Genomic DNA, 17,403 nt, shown 5'->3' on the forward strand with positions numbered 1-17,403 from the left:
CCAGAGGCATGTGCTTGCAGGGCACTGGGAGTCTGGGCAGTGCACCCTCAGTGTAACTGCACAGGCAGAGATGTTGCGTTGGGTCATTAATGAGGGGTCAGGCCCCTCAGCACCTACCTGGGAACCACTGTCATGCTGGGACAGGAGCTGTTGGTCCTGCTGAGAGCGTGGCCCCTTCACTTCCCTCCCTAGTGAGTGGTAAAGGAGCTCTGGCTGCTCCTGGCTGGTTGATCTGGCTCTTGCCAGTGGATAGTAAAGGCCATTAGCAGGAGAGCTGTGCTCCTGCTGAGCTGAGGGTGTGCCCTATGTGGATGCAATCCTAAAGCTCTCTGAGGGACATCCTGCATCCTGGTGTAGGAGACTTCAGCTTTTGGCTACAAGAAAGCTAGAAAATGATGTTGTCTGAATGCCTGCTATATGTGAGAGCCTGAACTCTCTGCATGTCTGTCATCTGAGGCCTCCCTCCACCAAACCCTCTTTGCTTTCCCTTCCTCTTCTCCCGTGCCCTGCAGAGTTACATTGGACCTGGCAAGGAGCAAGTGCTGAAGGTCTATTACCTGCCAGGAGTTCCTGGAGTCTTCTGCAGGACTTTGCAGATCCAAGTGGGTCACCTGAAGCCAGAAGAGATCTACCTGAAAGGAGAGGCAAGCTTTCCCAGGATCTGCTTGGACCTGCCCAGGAACATCAAAGGTGAGCACAGCCAAGGAAGCTCTTCTGTTTTTATCCCATGTCATAAATCCATAGGGATGTTCACACACACCTCTAAGAAGCCAGGAGGTTTCAGGGCTGTCAGATCACCACTTAGCACTCTGGGTGCTTCTTGATTCTCCAGAAGCCCATTGTGGGCTTTGTCCCAGGAGCCCTCTTTCAGGAGAAAGCTGTAATACAGGCTGGCAGCAGGGCTTTGGACAGGGTTGGATTTGTAACACATCGTAGGGAGTGAGGTGCTTTCTATGGGGACAGGAGGATGGGTGCAAGTGAATGCACATCAGGGTTCAGAGAGGAAAAGCAGCATCCACTTTCCATACCCTGCTCGAGGAGTGTGTATCTGGGACGGGCAGTGTGTGACCGTGGGGCTTCCCAGCTCCAGCAGGAATGGGGCCATGCCCACACTTCTGTCTGGGGATGTTTTCTTCCTCAGGAAATGCAAAATATGAGAAGGTGCTCAAGGAGGTGAAAGAGAAGATGAAAGGTGACAGCCAGACAGATGAAGCTGCTGCTCTGAGGGAAGCTGCAGCTGCGGAGCTGCCCACAGATGACTCAGGCACCATGGTGGGAAGGACTGCTGCCCCATTTTGCGTGTGCCACCCTCCCCCTCTGTCCCCTGAGCCCCCACTGCAGGCTGGCAGGGCCCTGCTGGCACTGGGGACACCCCCCTGGCCTGCACCCAGCCAGGGACACATGTGAGCTCAGCGTGTCCCAGGGGCTGGTAGCTGCCCCTGCAGAGATGCCCCTGGGGAGGTCCCGAGGGCTGTGCCCAAGGGATGCCACCTGTGGGACTTGGAAGGACAGTCAGGTGGTTGCTGGAGGGTTTGTTGCCCACAACCCAAACTCTCTCAGGTTTACAGAGCTTTCTGGCCATCAGCAGCCTGACTTTATGCCCTGGGACTGTGCTGTTAGTGTCTGGGGTTAACCAGAGGCACCAGCTTTATCATGGTGCTCTCTCCACGAGGGCTTTTGTCCAAGCTGCTTTGGCACTGTCCTTTGGGAAGGACCTTTGCTAACCAACTCCTGTCTTTTCTCAGTTGGACAATGTGCTGCAGATGCAGGTGGAAGACATGCTGATAGAGGAACATGCCCTGGAGCAGCAGAGAGCTCTCACCCCCGCTGCCCCGGAGCACACTGCCTTTGACCAGGATGCTCGTCGGAGGCTTCTCAAGTTAGTAGGGACTCCTGTACCCTCTCTTCAGGTGCCCTGAGGGAAACCCCCAGCAGTGCAGCCCTGCTCCTGAGAGCTCCTTATGTTTGCAGAACTGGGAACAGCTGGGAACTTCAGAAAGGGTGTGATTCTGGATAGCTTTGACGTGCTGCCTGTGAGCAGCTGAGTGTTCTCACTTCCACAGTGCCGCTCTGAGCTTTGGAGGTGCTCGGCTCCCCACAGATTCTGGGCTGTGTTGTTAGAGCTGAGGAGGTCCAGTGACAACCATCAGGCCCTTCCAGACAGCACAGGCACTGTCCCTGCTGATCAGCTCTGAAAGAGATGACTCAAAACTGGCATCTCTGTCCCAGAGCATCTCTGCTAGAGCACACTGAGCCAAAACCACAGGGAATGGCACAGGTCAACAAACCCTTGACAAACCCTAAATCATGTGGCTTAAATGCTGGTGGCCCTGCAGGGTTTACCTAGGTAACCTGGTCATCCTTGCCTTTGCTCCTTGATGATGAGACAAGAGCATGATAGACTCCAGTTCAGGAAGAATGTGCTCTGCAAAATAGGTCATTTGTGTGCTTTCCCAATGGGATTGCTCTGGAAAAGGACCTTCCTGTGAATCCTGTGAATGTTGATTACTTCAGCTACTGTTGTTGCTTTGGGGACAGATCTGGTTGCAAAGCTGTGAAGATCCCCTGTGCAGGCAGATTTCATTACAAGGTGTTGAAGCAGGGACCTGTGGAGGTCCAGTGGACTTCCCTACAGCAGTTTTTCCTAGCAGAGGAGCTGTGATGAGTATCCTTTTTAAAGTGCTTTTCTTTGAAGGTCCCTTTGGTGGCTGATAAAGCCACCTCCATTCCCCATGACATACCCAAGTCTTATGACTGATTTCACAGGCTTGAGTCAAGTTTCTACAGCAGCTAATACAGAAATACCTACTTTATTTGCATCCACTTGGAAACGTGGCCAGGCTGTGGTTTAAGGACTGTCCTTACTCTTTCAGAGCTGAGCTGCCTGAGTACGTGCTGGACTTTGGCCATGTCATTCTCAGTGACACCCACAGGCGCCTGGTGAAGGTCACCAACACAGGGCACTTCCCTGTGTCCTTCCACGCTGAGGGCCAGGCCCTGTGTGGCACAGGTAACCAGGGCTGGGGAGATTCCACACGGCTGGAAGGAGCCATCTCTGACAGATTAGCATAAGCCACTGGACAGGGAGAGTTTTGGAAGTGCTTGTTTGTATGGCTGGGACCTCCTTGGGCCCCTCTGCCTGGTGCTTTAGGGCCTGACTTCTCCTGGCCAGTGGTGCTCACAGACCTGGGCTGCCTGTGGCTGCCCTCACGTCATGGCAGGGACTGGATGGGCCACTCACCTTGGTCAGCTCTCAGCATCTTCTGCTCTTGGCTACCACAGGCATCATCTGAGTTTCTTTGTGCACTCTGTGGGCTTGGGTTGCAGACAGATGGACCATTTGTGGCTTGGAGGTGCTTTGTTCAGAGTTCATCATGTCATGGCCCCTCTGTGCAGCCCTTATTGGGCAAACAGCCTGTGATGTCCTCTGTGGTATTAAAATGAGCTGCTGAAAGGGGCCTTGAGCTGAGGCTGCAGCACCATCCAAGGGAGACTCGCTGTGTCTGCAGTGTGGTCAAGTGTCTTCTGTAAGTGTTTTTCCTGAGAGCACCAGGACATGGGGGAATCTCAGTTGGGAATTCTTCTTTGGAGAGGTCTGTGTGTCCTTCCCTGGGATGCCTGATGAAGGAATTGCTGGAGCTCCTCAGCTGATGTTTCCTTTTGACCACGTGGTTCTTGGGTTGTGGCTGTGAAACTCTTTTCTCCTTTTGTGATGACGAGGGAGAAAGGGCATCAGGCTTCTCCAGGAAAGCCCAGGGGCCCTGCACAGAGCTGCCAGGCAGGGACACCCCTATGGCCTGAGGGTGCTGCAGACACATTCCTGTCCACTGTGCATCTCAGCTGCTTTGCTCTGCTCTGCTGAAGGTTTCAGTGTGGAGCCAGGCCGCGTGAAGCACCTGCCCTGTGCTCAGAGCGAGACGTTGGCTGTGAGCTTCAGCCCCCAGAGCTGCCATGTGCCGCTGGGAGAGGCGGACGTGCTGCTGCCCATCCAGGTACCGCCAGCTCCCGCAGCTCCCGGGGCAGCGGCGGCTGGCACAGGACACTCAGCTGGTTGCTCTGTCCTGTGCTAGGTATCAGGAGGCCCCACGGTCCCCGTCCGCCTCTGTGCCAGCGTGGCTGAGCCGTCCCTCAGCCTCTCCCGGGACAGGCTGCAGTTCTGCCCTGTGCTCTGCGGGCAGTGCCAGGAGGAGACCGTCCGGCTCTACAATCGGCTCCAGGTGCCCTGTGAGTGGTTCATCACCGTGAACGAGCCTGTTAAGAAGGTGAGGCGCAAAGAACATGTGGTGTGACTTCTGGGTAGCGTTTGCTTTGCCTTTTCTGCCCCGTGGCTGCCTGAGCACTTGGGCTACAGCTGGTGTGAGGAAGTTCACCTTGGACTTGTTCACCTGGACCTGTTGTTGAGCTGATGCTTCACTTCTCTGCCACTTCCACTCATTCCTTCTGAGCACAGTGCCACCCCACCTGCCTACCCTACCAACGTGTTTTCCCTCCAGGCTGTGGCTGGTTTGGCTGTGGGTGCTCTGAGCACCGTGGCAGGATCTCAGAGCACTGCAGGAACCGAGGGCCTGTCCTCCCAGACCAAGGAGCCCTCACACAGTTGTTTTTTGCCTGCAGGAGGACACACGTGTGCTGGGCAGCCGGCGTCCAAAGCCTCTCCCGGCACTGAAGGCCAAGCCCCGCGTCTTTGAGGTGCTGCCTTCAGCTGGAAGCCTCACTCCAGGACAGTGGTGCAACGTGCAAGTCAGGTTTTCACCCAGGGCAGAGGTGAGATTAGTGAGTGCCACCCCAGCAGGGCTCCCAGGGCAGTGTGGTAACAGGCGTCCAGTGCAGGGAGCAAGAGATGAGGTCTGCCTCACATCCCTCTGCAAGCCCCATACCCACCGTGCCTCAGTTTCCCCTGCAACACGCTCCTCTGAGAAGGGCTTTGAAATCCCCTGGAGAGCTGCATGGAGAGCATCAGACACTGTGCTGTGGCTCCTCTCAGCACGTGAGGGGAGATCTACCCTTTCAGCCCCATCTCCCCCGGCATGGGCTTGTGTGTAGCTGCAGCGCCCGGTGCAGAGCAGCTGATGCTGCTGGGCACAACTGGCCTGGGAAGGGCCCTTCTGGGCTCATCCTGCTGCTGGTAGTGGCAGATAAAACAGATCTTGGCACCTTCCTGAGCACAGCAGGACAGGTCTGTGCTGCCACAGGGCCCATGGCTCTGCCCAGGTTGCCTGCATGCTCCCAGGCACTCAGGCTGTCAGCATCAACCATGGAGCCTTCCCCCAAAGGCACTTGGCACATGGCCACCGTGTCCTGGAACCTTGGCAGTGTGTAACAGGATGGACACAAGTGTGTCCCTGCCTGGAAACAGTTCCAGGGGTTCTGGAATTGCTGGTAGAGGTGTAACTATCTTGTCTTTGGCTTTGACCGGAGCCAGATCCTGAGGGGAAAAGACAAGCCTCATTTCTAGCCAAGGAGAGCTCATCTGCCTCTTTGTGTAGCTGATGTTGGCCTGACACTGCAGTGCCAGGACTGTCTGGGCAACAGGGCCCTGAGTTCCTTTCTCACGGGCATGACACTCACTCGTGACTAGGTGAAAACACCTGAGAGTCTGACTTAGATCCTTCTGACACCCAAACACCATCATACCAGGATTCACCCCAGTTACTGTGAGCCAGTGTGCAGGTGGTGGAGCCTCTGCTCTGATGCAATGTCTGGTTTCCATTCACCTGCAAGGTACTGATAACACTCCTGACCTTGGGGCAAGGGTTGATTTTAATACCACATCACCTGGGACTTCATGTAGGAGCTTTCTGTCCTTCTGTATTTCAGAAGTCCTACAGAAGCAAGCTGAGGGTCAGCATTCACCAGAGCAGCCAGCAGCTCCAGCTGCAGGTCTCAGGATGTGGTCTGGAGCCACGTCTGGAGTTCAGCCCCACCACGCTCGAGCTGGGACCGTTGCTGCCGGGCAGCCGTGGGGCAGAGGGGACAGTGGTGGTGAAGAACCCCTGTGACTTCCCCGTTGAGTTTTACTCTCTGGAGTTCGACCAGCAGTACCTCGCTGAGGAGGAGGTGAGAGGGAAGGGCTGGTCCCCATGTGTGCTCCCCAGGTGCAGTCCCCAGGGTAAGGGCTGGCTGGTGGCATTTCGGGATGAGCCAGCTCTGGTAGGGGACTGTGGAGGGACGTGGGCAGGCTGTGCTGTTGGGAGGACAGAGTGAGGGAGAAGACAGGCTGGCTGGGGAGTGTGTTTGTGTGATGAAGGTCAAGACATCCCATGTGTGGTGTCTCTTCCCTGTGAGCACAGATGCTGCGGATGCTGAAGGACTATGATGGCCACGGCACTTTGTTGCTGCCTCCACGTGTCCCGGGGCAGAAGCTGCCCCCAGAGGTGCTGGAGTTCTGCCAGGAACAGAAGAGGCACCAGGACAAGCAGGCAAAGCCAAAGACTGGGGAATCAGCAGGGCAGAACAATGGTGAGGGTTTGACATTGGCTGTTCTGAGTGTGGGAACAGTGGAGGCACCCTCCCACCTACCCTGAGCTCTCCAGGACCTTATTCTCCATGGAGAGGCTCTGCTTTTAGCAGAATCACAGAATCATGGAATGATGTGGGTTAGAAGGGACCTCTAAAGATCATCTAGTCCAACCCCCCTGCTAAGGCAGGTGCAGCTGGGTTGAGTTGCACAGGAACGTGTCCAGGTGGGGTTGGAAACCTCCCGAGAAGGAGCCTCCACACCCTCCCTGGGCAGCCTGGGCCAGGGCTCCCTCACCTCAACAAAGAAGTTTTTCCTTATGTTTAGGTGGAACTTTTTATGTTCCAGCTTATGTCCATCACCCCTTGTCCTGTCACTGGACACTACAGATAAAAGGGCTGCCCCATCCCCTTGGCCTGCACCTTTTAAATGCTTGTGTTAATGAGGTTCCCCCCTCAGTCTCCTCCAGGCTGAACAGCCCCAGGTCCTGATTCCCCAGCCTGGTGAAGGAATTCCTGGGTGAAGGTCTGTGGCTCTTAACATGCATCCCCTGCCAGCCCTGAGTGCAGCCAGAGCAAGCTCAGGTCTGCCTACTACGGACTGGGGAAATAAACAGTGTCCTTTGTGTCCCTCAGCCACAGAGAGCAGGACTGGCCGAGTTCTTCAACCAGTAGGGCCGGGTCTAATAGCACCCACTACCTTTTATTTGCTCCTTCCCAGCAACAACAGCACAAGCTCAAAAACCCCTGAAGGCAGAGACTGCCTGGGCAGACTTCCCCTTGGGAAGCTGTCCATCTTCTGTCTGTGGATGTACAGAGTGGCAAGTGGCAAAGAGCAGACTGCTGTGTTCCCCCTCCTTTACCCTCCTTGTGCCCTTTCTCCTCAGCAGACCTGGGAGATGTCCTGTCTCTGGCAGAAGAAAGCTGGTTCAACAAGGTGGGCTTTACATCTCAGTGTGGAAAAGAGAAGGAGGAAGGTATTGAGAAAAGGTGCAGGACAGGTAATAACCCTGAGATCTTCACCTATTTTATGTCCATTGTGGCCAAAGGGTCTCAACAGAGGACTTGGGTGTCACCTCCATCACCTTGCTGCAGCCTGGTGCTCTCTTCACTCCTATAAGCTTTGAATCTGCTCTTAAACATATGAAGACAAGTGAGACACTAGGGAAGTTTTCCCCAGCTCTGCCAAATGAGCATCTCTGCAGCCAGGACCTGCAGGGATCAGAGCAATGCTGTTCCTTTCCTTAGGCAGGGCAGCACGCTCTCTGTCCTCCACTGAGAGCTGGGGTGGTTTTCTGTGGCCTCCTGAGGGCAGAGCTGGGAGCTCTTTGCAGGTGCTGTGGTGAATTCAGAGTGCTGCTACATCTCCTGGGTAGTGTTCCTGAGGCAGACAGCTTTTGGATAATCACTTGATCCTCTCTCTTGGGACTGTGTAAAATACCTGGTTCTGCCTGTGTCCTTCTCACCTCTGCAGAAGCAGCCGCAGCCCGGAACCGCAGAGGGGTCGTCGTCATCGTCCATGGAGCACCCCTGGCAGGTCTGTGAGCAGCAGCCTCTGCTGAGGGAGGTGGGGAGTGGGAGTATCCTGGTGGGTCGTGGTGCTGGGTTGTCCAGCTGAAGTGAGGTCAGCCACAGCTCTGCCGGGACTGGAACCGGTCCTGGGTCTCTGCCGAGCTGTGGCGAGCAGTCTGGCTCTTCTGGTGTCTGTACAACTGGGCTCTCGTTCCCTCAAACAGGGTGGCCACGTCCCTGTTGCTTTGTGGGACTACATTACCCAGTGTCCATGGTGCCTTCTTGGAGCAGTCCCAGCCCACAGTGAGCACCAAACCCTGCCCAGATGGTGCCCGAGGCAGTGCCGACCCGCACAGGCTCACCAGCAGTCTGAGTGCTGGTGGGACGGGGCTGGAAACAGTGTCCTGGGCCAGAACTGGGCTCACCACAAGGGGTGAAGTCCCCAGCTGAATATGAGGTGGAAGTAATCCACCCAGCTTTAGAGGACAATGCATCCAGCCATGTTTTCCCTAAAGGGACACTTGCGTTCTGATTGTTCATGAGACTTTGAAATCCTATTTCTGGGCTTTCCTGAGTCTGTCCCTGAAAGTGCCCTTCTCCTCTCTGCAGGCAAGAGCTCGGTGGCAGCTGCCCTGTGCAGGCACTATGGAGCTGCGTGCTTGTCCATCGACGCCGTGGTGACAGCAGCCGTGTCGGAGGGGAGCAGCGCCGCGGGGCTGCGTGCCCGGGAGCTGTGTGGCAGGGCTGCCATCCAGCACTGCCAGGGGCAGGCCCAGGGTGATGGTGAGGAGAGACTCTGGGCCCAGAGCAGCGCTTTGGAAACACATCATGACCTTGCACTTCTCCTTGCAGTTGGGTTTCTCAGGGAACGTGGGTGCAGCGTGTAGAAACACAAAGCTGTTTCATATCTCTGGTTATTAAAACTCTCTATTTTTAGGGCTCAGACAGAGGCACTTTACTGCCCCTGGGCTTCTCAGCACACACTCCTTTTTCTAGAAACAAGGGAGCACACCTGTATTGTGCTCAGGGTGTTTTAGTATGTCCTCAAAGCTGAATCCAACTTACTTCTCATGGGCAAAACTTCTGCCCACTTGAACCAGGAAAAAGCCCTCTGAAGTGGCTCGTTTAGCACTAGACAACTGACTTTGAGGGTAGCTTCAAAAACATGAGAGGAAGGGAAGAATAACCTGCCTGAGGAGCTTCCTATGACAGAGACACTGTAGATAAGCTCTCTTCTCATGAGATTTTCCAACACATGCTGTGGGGTCATGCAGCTTGTGCATGTTGTGGTATTCTCCATGTCAGGCTGGAGACTTCAGGGAAGCTTTATTGGGCAGTTGGTGGCCTGAGCTCTGCAGGATGAGGCCAGACTGGCTCCAGTTTGGGAAGTGTTGCACTGCTCAACTCTGAGCCCGGCTGGGTTGGGAGCTGGCAGAAGGAAGAAGGGTCAGTGTTCTGTGTGGGGTTATCTCATGCAGAGGGTTTAGCTTCAGATGACACAGGTGATGCTGCTGGGGCAGGTGTGTCTGTTCCAGTCTCCACACGAGAATGCAGGATGGGTGCAAGGTACAGAAACAGTGGAATCCTTGACCTGATTCACAGAGGAGCTGCTGTGCACAGGGTGTCACCTGCACACACATCTGTTAGGAGGGACACAGGGCTGTGCATTCAAAGCTCTCTGGCTTTAAAATCCAGTATCAGATGGTGTACTTCAGCACACTCATGAGAGAAGCAGGGAAAGGAGCTGCTTCTGGAGAGCAGCGCTGCCAGCACCTGACAGGCTGGGGGACGAGGATTGTGTCTCTGCCAGGGCACAGGGCCATGCCTGTGGGATGGGAGGTGCTGCCCACTCCCCACAGCGCTGGCTGCAGCCCCACTGAGCCCTCTGTCCCCTCTGCACAGATGCTTCCTGCAGCCAACAGCCCCACGCTGAGGCCAAGCCGAGCCCAGACAGGAGCCGCAGCAGCTCTGAGGACAAAGCCAGCGAGCCATCCCTCGGTTCCAGCAGCCAGGCAAGCTCCACAGCGGGCAGGAAGAAGGTGTGTAGTGCTGAGAGCTATCTGGGCATGGCTCAGGGAGGGAACAGAACCCTGTGCTCCAGCAGAAGAACTCGACTGGGTCTCCATGGTTGGTTGGCAAAGCACCGTCCTGGCTGAGGCAGCGGTGGGGGGAGCTGCAGGATGTGTCACTGGGGGCTGGCCAAGGGATGTGCCCTGCAGGGTTGTCCCTCTGGAGCTGCTGGCCAAGGGATGTGTCCTGCAGGATTGTCCCCTGGAGCTGCTGGCCAAGGGATGTGCCCTGCAGGGTTGTCCCCTGGAGCTGCTGGCCAAGGGATGTGCCCTGTAGGGTTGTCCCCTGGAGCTGCTGGCCTGCAGTTTTGTTCTGGTTCCCCACTGGTGAGAAGTCCCAGCTCCAAGCCAGCAGCTAGCATTATTATGTGGGTTTCTAAAGCGATGCCTTTATCTCCTGTTCAATTTGCAGGGCTCGGCCACACCTTGTCCTGTCTCTCCTCTGCCCTGTGCTCCTGCACAGCGATACCTGAGCATCAGGGGCAGCATGGCAGGAGAGCTGAGCTGCATGAGCTGTGTGCTGCCTGAGGACTTGCTGGTGACCATCCTGTCTGAAAGGCTGCAGGTACGTGGGCTGGGGGCAAATGGGACATTCCTGCTGCAGAGAGACAGGCAGTGAGGTGCAGCTCTGAGAGGAGGAGGCCTGTCTCTGCTGCTGGAGGGTTCCCTGGCTGCCTGCAGGGATCTTTGGGGAGATGCAGGTGCCATAATTTGGCAGAGTGCAGGGAAAGACCAGAGCTGGTCTGAGCTGATGCCCTTGGAACAGTGATGGCTGGTGTCTCCTGAGCTTTGGGTTTACTGGATAGTGGAGAGCCCAGTGTGTGTACTTGCTGACTCTGTCTTCCTCTTCAACTTTATTTGCAGTTGAGTGACTGCTACCAGGGAGTGGTGATTGATGGCCTGGAGACCCTCTATGCGTGTAACACAGCATCTGCTCTCCTCTGCCTGCTCAAAGCTATTGGAAATCGGCCTTACATCTATTTGGTGAACCTGTGCCAGGATTATGCTGCTTTGAAAGCCAGAGAGATGGCTGCAAAAGAGCAGGAAGGTGAGACTCTACCTCAGGTCTTCTCTCTCATGCCCTCAGCTTTGTCCTTGTGTATCTGGGTTAAAAGTAGAGCTTGTAAAAAATGGGTTTGTTAATTGTTCTGCCTTGGTGTAGCCAGGATTTGGCTCATGGCTGCTTAAAGCACAGCAGAGCTGAGGCTGTTTTACCTTAGTCTCTAACATTAAAGCTTGGCACAAGTGCCAGCTGCTGTGGCTCAGTAACTAGCCACCAGCCAGCTGCCCACAAGGCTGGTGCGTGTGATTGAGGCAAGGCATGGGAACTCACTGGCTGGCAATGGTGATCATCTGAATTCTGGAGTAGGGGTATGGGCTCCCCAGTGTCCCCTGGCAGGGTGTAGGGGTCAGACCTGGCTGGGTCAGGGCAGACTTGTGAATCCTCACAAGCTCACCCAGAACAGCAGCTCTGCTTGTGGTCACTAATGGCTTTTCCTCTGGTCTGTGCTGAAGGACGGGAGCGGGAGGAAGCTGCCAGGAGGGAGAAAGCACGTCTCTGGGAGATGGATGAGGATGAGTACAGTGCCCTCCCTGAGGAGCAGAAAATCCAGTTCAATAACTGCTTACGACAAGCAAAACGTGAGAGGAAGAAGAGGTGTGTGAGCCTTCCATGGGTAACTGCCCAGGATAGTGTCCCTCAAGGCTTTCTGTGCTCCAGAGGACTTGGCTGAGCTCAGAGGGTTGCAGAGCAAAGGCCACAAGTGTGTGCAACAAGTGGCACAAGGGTGGCCAGTTGCTCCTCCCCAATTCCCAGCACGGGAAGGCCCATCCTTGAGTGAGATGAGGACACCTCTCTATTTTGGCAGTGAGCCCTCCAGCTTAGCCACTGAACACAGAAGTGTCTCTTAACTTAATTAGGTTGATTCTTAGCACTGTCATGTCTCGTCTTCACTAGCCCAGGGGGACTGTGGTCTGGGCTGGTGTGAGTCAGGCACAGCTATGTTGGCTTGGTTCAGATGCCAGACCTGTCACAGGTGAAGTCCTTGCAGAGTGGATCTCCCAGGATTTTCCTCCCTGAGGGTCAGCAGCCATACAAGCTGGTGAGTCTTAGGTTCCCCTTCAGCTGCAGCAGCAGATGAGCTTGGGAGAAGCTTTGATCCAGTAAAGCACCCTTGTTCAAGAGGATGCATCAGTGTAAGGCTGCATTAATCTCTACCTGAAGCTTAGGGAGAGGCTTGCTTAAAGCCATCTTGTGCTTTGGCACTTCTTTCAGGTCCAGCTGAAGTCTGTTGCCCTGGGAGGGCTGCTTCAAGTCATGATTTCTGGGACAGGTAGCACAAGCTTCCCATGGTCTGAGTTCCAGCTGGTTGGTTGCAGAAGGAGGGTTACTGCAGCTTTTATTTTCAGAATGATGTGCTTCTCCTCAGCAAGGAGCAGGCTCTGCCCAGGGAGGAGGGCTGGAAATGTCAACTACTTGTTCAGGGATAAGTAGGTGTAAGTGATGTTTGAACTGGTTTGCACTATGAAGTTGAGGGCTTCAGGCATCAGTGGGGATGATGGTGGATCAGCCTCCAACAGTGAGCTGGAGGGGTCCAGGTGAACCTTACCAGAGAAGCAGCGTGATTTAGACCTTCTGACATCAAAGCCAAGCTCTGGCTGGCTCTGCATGTCCCTTTCTACCTTTCCTCACTTGGACTTTCCAAGTTGAGGGAAGTCCATGGAGATGTCTCAGGGTTTTGCCTGGCATCAGGGTCAGGGACTGAAGTGCAGGACTAGCTGGGACTGCAGCAAGCCCAGGTTCCTGGTGGTGGCTCTCAGGGGTGTTCTCTGTTTGGCTGCTGAAGGGAGATGGAGAGGCTGGCTCGAGAGCTCGAGGAAAAGCAACAGCGGGAGCTGGAACGCTTGAAGGAGGAAGAAGAGTGGAAGAAGACTAAGCGAGGCAGGAGAGAGCTTGGAAAAGATAATGCTTCAGAGAAGAGAAGCCAGACAGTGGTCAGGCAGGTGAGTGGCTGTGATAGAGCTGCCCTTCTGGGATGCTGCTGCCTTTGAGTCTTGGCTTCACATAACTGCATATCTTGGAGGTCTTCAAGACCTGTCTGGACACGTTCCTGTGTGACTTGATCTAGCTGGGAGCTGCTTCTGCAGGGAGATTGGACTGGATGAGCTCTAAAGGTCCCTTCCAACCCGCACCATTCTGTGATTCTATGGTTCTATGATCTTCACTAGGTAGTTTTACTCTGGTATTTCTCCCCTCTCTGTCTGACTTGCCCCTCTGAGCCACGATCTGTCTGGGATGGGATGTCTTTTCCTACATGCCTGGCAGGAGATACCACCAGGCCTGAGGTGTTCTTTAGCAGCCAGACCTCCCAAAGTGCCAGCCAGCCACAGGGATGCTCACGGAAACAAGCCCAGAGGGCTGCACCAGAGTGTCTCAGTTTCCCTGTTTGGGTTGAGAAGCTGTTTCTCAGCAAGTTTGCAGGACTGACATTGGTGTTTCTTTTCAGTGGAGCTAAACTGGATACTAGCTGCATTCTGACCTGGGGCTTGTAGAGCACCTAGCAGAGGTCTTGCATGAGGCTGGGGGTGTTCTTGCAAAGGTCATCATTGTCCTGCTTTGAAATACTCACAGCCTTTTCCTGCTTCTCCTGCCCAGAGCACGAACGTGACCACCAGCAACACCAACACGACCACCAGCAAGAGTTCAGGTGGCACCGAGGGGGTAGACAAGAAGGGATCTGTAAAGGAGCACCAGGACTCTACTGGAAGTGACAAGGAAAGCCAGAAACAGCAGAGCAAGGCTCCCCTGATGGATGCCATCTCATTGGCAGTTGCACAGCCCTCGGAGCCAGAGCAGGAGGCAGCCAAAACCGAGGCCCAAAGTGACAGTGAGGAGAACTTGGCCTTGAGGTTTAAGATGTACGAGGCGTTGCAGGAGGATGTCACTCGTATTCTGTCATGCTGGGACAGAGTTCAGGGTATCCTGCTGTCCCCTCTGAAGCCAGAAGAGGCACAGCACCCGTCAGGAGAGCAGCACCGGCATTTATCCAGCCGCAGGAGCCAGAAGAGCAGAGAGAAGGAGCGTCAGGAGTGGCTGGAGAAGGAGCAACTGGGACAACTGAAGGCTGCTGAGGGCTCCAAGTTACCTCAGCTGGAAGGGGAAGGTGCAGAAGGGTCAGCCAGCAGACAGGACGTTGGGGTGCCCTGCTTGAACATCCAGGTGCTGAGCTCCAAAGATGTGACTGCGGAGATCCTGGAGAGTGGCAAGCTGCCAGCAGCAGAGCAGGTAAAGCCCTGTGAGGCTCAGGTGCTGAGCCCACACTCTGGGCTGCCCCAGTGTCCAGTCCACTGATGATGTTCTACAATGGCTCCAGAGCAGCCACTGGATGGGAGGGCTCTCGCTCTCCCCCAGATGTGTGGAATGCTCTTTGTTGGAGCATCCTGTCTGTTCAGAGAGTTTCCCAGTCTGGAAATCATTAAACAGTGATCTCAGCACACCTCATGGTCGTTGTTTCCTTCAGCTGAGTCACCCAGAGGAGACATTTCTCTCTAGGTCCCACTTGTGGGTCCTGGCACTGCTCTGGAGCCTGCCCACCCCACCACGCATCAAAAAAGCACTGTACTCCATAGAAATAAACAACTCCAAGGCCAAAAGCCTTTAAGGAAGTGTGGGGATGAAGGTGACAGGAGTATAAACAGGATCTTCTCTTCTGCTTTAGATCCTGGATGAGCTGGGACTGGGTCCCTCAGGGCCTCCCATTCCCCCCACCACCTTTTACTCTGTCATCCACTACCCGGAGAAGCGGACGGCCCCTGTGGCAGGAGAAGCCCTCAAGCACTTCGTCCTTGTTGTGCCAGAAGCTGCCCTTGAGGAGGAAAAGAAGGCCACTGAAAGTCTCATGAGTGCCCCCAGTGTGCCTGCAGTGAAGGTGCTGGGGCAGGAGCCAGGCTGGGTGGGGGGCAGGTGGGGTGGACAAAGGTCACTGTCAGAGGGCAGTGAAGACATGCCCGTGTTTGTAAACACTCCTACAGTCTGTCCACAGGGACAGCTCTACTCGAGGCATGGGGTGATTCTGTAAGACGAGAGGAAGAAAATCACCTAACCCCCTCAGCTTTGTCTGAGGAGGGTCCTGGGTGAGGAGGAGGTCCTGGGCAAGGAGAGGTGTCACAGGCAAAACAAAGTCCCCTGTGGAAGACCAAATCCATGGCAGATGTTGTTTATTCTCTCCTACCTGTTCACAAACCCACAGCATCCTTTCCAGGGCAGGGATGTCTCCAGGCAGGTCTCACTTCTCTCCCTTTTCTCTCTCCTGGATGCAAAGAAATCAGAGGAGCTGGTCACGCCAACCAGGGGCCGGCTGAGGAGGGAGAAAGCCACAGGCGTCCCGGGGGCTGCGAGGCAGAAGCGGAGCGCTGGCTGCAGCAGGAGGGGTGTGCAGGGGCCAGAGGTGGGAGCACCCACACCTCCCCTGCAGACACAGCAACAGGGCCTGGACACAGCCCCATCCCCGGGGAGGCCTCCCAGGTGAGCTGTGAGGGATGAGCCCTCTGCCCATGGCCCGTGTCCCCACCGCGGCCCGTGTCCCCAGCCGGGCAGGGACCCGCCGCTCCCTCCCTGGGAGGGTGAGTCCACGGCCCTGCCCCTCATCTCCTTTGCCTGGGAGCAGCGTCTGAAGCCTCCTCTGTCACTGCCAGGCTGAGCAGTGGCCGGTGGATCGTGCCTGCCCACGGTGAGGTGGAGCTCGGGGTCCACTTCAGCTCCACGGCACCGGGACAGTTCGAACAGACGCTGCATTTTGAGATCCAGGGGACAAAGGGCTTGTACCAGCTGCAGTGCAGGGGCACCTGCCTGTACCCCACCATCAGCCAGGACCCACGGTAAGGCTGGCCCATGGGAGCCCCCCGTGCTGCTCCCCCTGAGCTCAGAGCCAGGGCTGCCCCAGTGACCTGCTGTCTGAGCTGCCCAACAGCTCCCGTGCTTGAGGCAGGCAACCAGGGCTGCTGCCTCAGCCACCAAGAAGCGTTATGACCCAAGAAGGGTCAGAAGACCAGGTTTTTCACTTCCTCCTCCCCTGTTTTCTCTGCCCAGGGTGGTGTTTCCTCGCTGCAGGAGGAGCAAGGCAGATGGTGACATCATCTCCAAGCAGTTTGTCATGAACACGGGCACCTTCCACTTTGGGCCGCTGCTGTGTGGCAAGTCAAGGGACTGGTACGTGCCCCTGACCCTGGGTGAGCATCCTGATACCCCCTGTGAGCAGTGAGGCCTTGGAATGGGATCTCCAGGGCCTTGTGCTTTCAGGGACATAACTGGGGATGTGCTGTCCTCGAGGCACAATTCAGAGCAGGCTCAGGCAGAGACCTGGGAGATCCGTGGGGCTGAAGGTCCTTGTGTCTGTGAACTTGAGTAGATCACAGGCACAGGAATCTTGGAGTAGCTGGGGAGGGATGGAACTGATCTTCCTACCTGATTTGGTTCCTTGCTGACCAGAGCCATGTGCTGCTTGCAACCTGAAGGTGACTTGGGGCAACTCGTGTTTCCCCCTCCACATCTCCAGCTACAATGGGCACTTTATGGTGCTTTATTAAAGTGCTTTGAGCTCTACAGTGAATGAACAATTCATCTGTGATAGTTTTGTAGACCAGTCAGTCTGTAGCATTAATAAGGCTTCATGATCTGACCTGCTGATGGGGGCAGGAGGGTAACGTGCAGAGGAGTGGAAGCAGGAATTCCATGCTCCTGACCCTCCCTGCTGGCTGAAGGCTGCCTGGAAAAGCTGCCTGTGTGGCTGCTGCTGTGGTTCTGATTTTAACATGGCTCTCTTTTTAACTTTTTTAACACTGGAAGTGAAGTTCTTGTCTTGCTGGGAGCTCTGCAGAGTTAGTAGTATCTTAACAACCCAAGGCAATGAAATCACATGAGTATAAAAACCAAAAGGGGATCTCTGTCCAGGCTGAGGAATGGGCTCAGGGTTCTGTTTGCCTTTTTAATCCTTTAACCCCAAATTATTTTCCACTCCTGAGAAAAGGGATGTTTGTTAAATTCAGTATTTCTCTTGGGATATAATCCTTTCTCTTTGCTTCCCTCAGCCTTCAAACTAACCCATGAAATACAAAGCAGTCTTGTGACTCTTTTGAAAGACAGAAGCTACATGGCTTTTAAAAGCTTTTCTTTATACCCTGCAGGGAAGGAAACCAACAAAGGGGGAGGAAGAACCCCTGTGGCTTGGTGGGCTTTTGTTTCTCCAGGCACCTTTGGGCTTCTGTTTTGTAAAGTGCTCTTTAGGTGGCTGGTGCATTGTCAGGCTTCTGGGGTGGGTGTCAAACAAAAGGGTGAGCACCCAGACTGTGCCCTGGAGTGTGATCCTGC

General features: G+C 55.1%; 1 protein-coding gene across 1 annotated transcript in view; it reads left to right on the forward strand.

Moving 5' to 3' along the window:
- Positions 1-17,403, forward strand: part of HYDIN (HYDIN axonemal central pair apparatus protein) — a 154,362-nt gene that overhangs the window by 108,847 nt on the left and 28,112 nt on the right. The window contains exons 28-49 of the mRNA XM_062007844.1: positions 513-690; positions 1,142-1,272; positions 1,746-1,879; positions 2,874-3,010; positions 3,865-3,992; positions 4,071-4,262; positions 4,615-4,764; positions 5,818-6,057; positions 6,291-6,459; positions 7,344-7,433; positions 7,916-7,993; positions 8,578-8,751; positions 9,871-10,007; positions 10,450-10,602; positions 10,902-11,085; positions 11,553-11,694; positions 12,884-13,040; positions 13,693-14,322; positions 14,756-14,965; positions 15,359-15,561; positions 15,732-15,914; positions 16,126-16,245. Of these exons, the coding sequence (XP_061863828.1) occupies positions 513-690; positions 1,142-1,272; positions 1,746-1,879; positions 2,874-3,010; positions 3,865-3,992; positions 4,071-4,262; positions 4,615-4,764; positions 5,818-6,057; positions 6,291-6,459; positions 7,344-7,433; positions 7,916-7,993; positions 8,578-8,751; positions 9,871-10,007; positions 10,450-10,602; positions 10,902-11,085; positions 11,553-11,694; positions 12,884-13,040; positions 13,693-14,322; positions 14,756-14,965; positions 15,359-15,561; positions 15,732-15,914; positions 16,126-16,245 (3,920 nt within the window). The remainder of the gene's footprint in view (positions 1-512; positions 691-1,141; positions 1,273-1,745; positions 1,880-2,873; positions 3,011-3,864; positions 3,993-4,070; positions 4,263-4,614; positions 4,765-5,817; positions 6,058-6,290; positions 6,460-7,343; positions 7,434-7,915; positions 7,994-8,577; positions 8,752-9,870; positions 10,008-10,449; positions 10,603-10,901; positions 11,086-11,552; positions 11,695-12,883; positions 13,041-13,692; positions 14,323-14,755; positions 14,966-15,358; positions 15,562-15,731; positions 15,915-16,125; positions 16,246-17,403) is intronic.

The sequence above is a fragment of the Colius striatus genome, chromosome 14 (genome assembly GCF_028858725.1).
Source record: "Colius striatus isolate bColStr4 chromosome 14, bColStr4.1.hap1, whole genome shotgun sequence".
In the NCBI taxonomy this organism is placed as follows: Eukaryota; Metazoa; Chordata; class Aves; order Coliiformes; family Coliidae; genus Colius; species Colius striatus.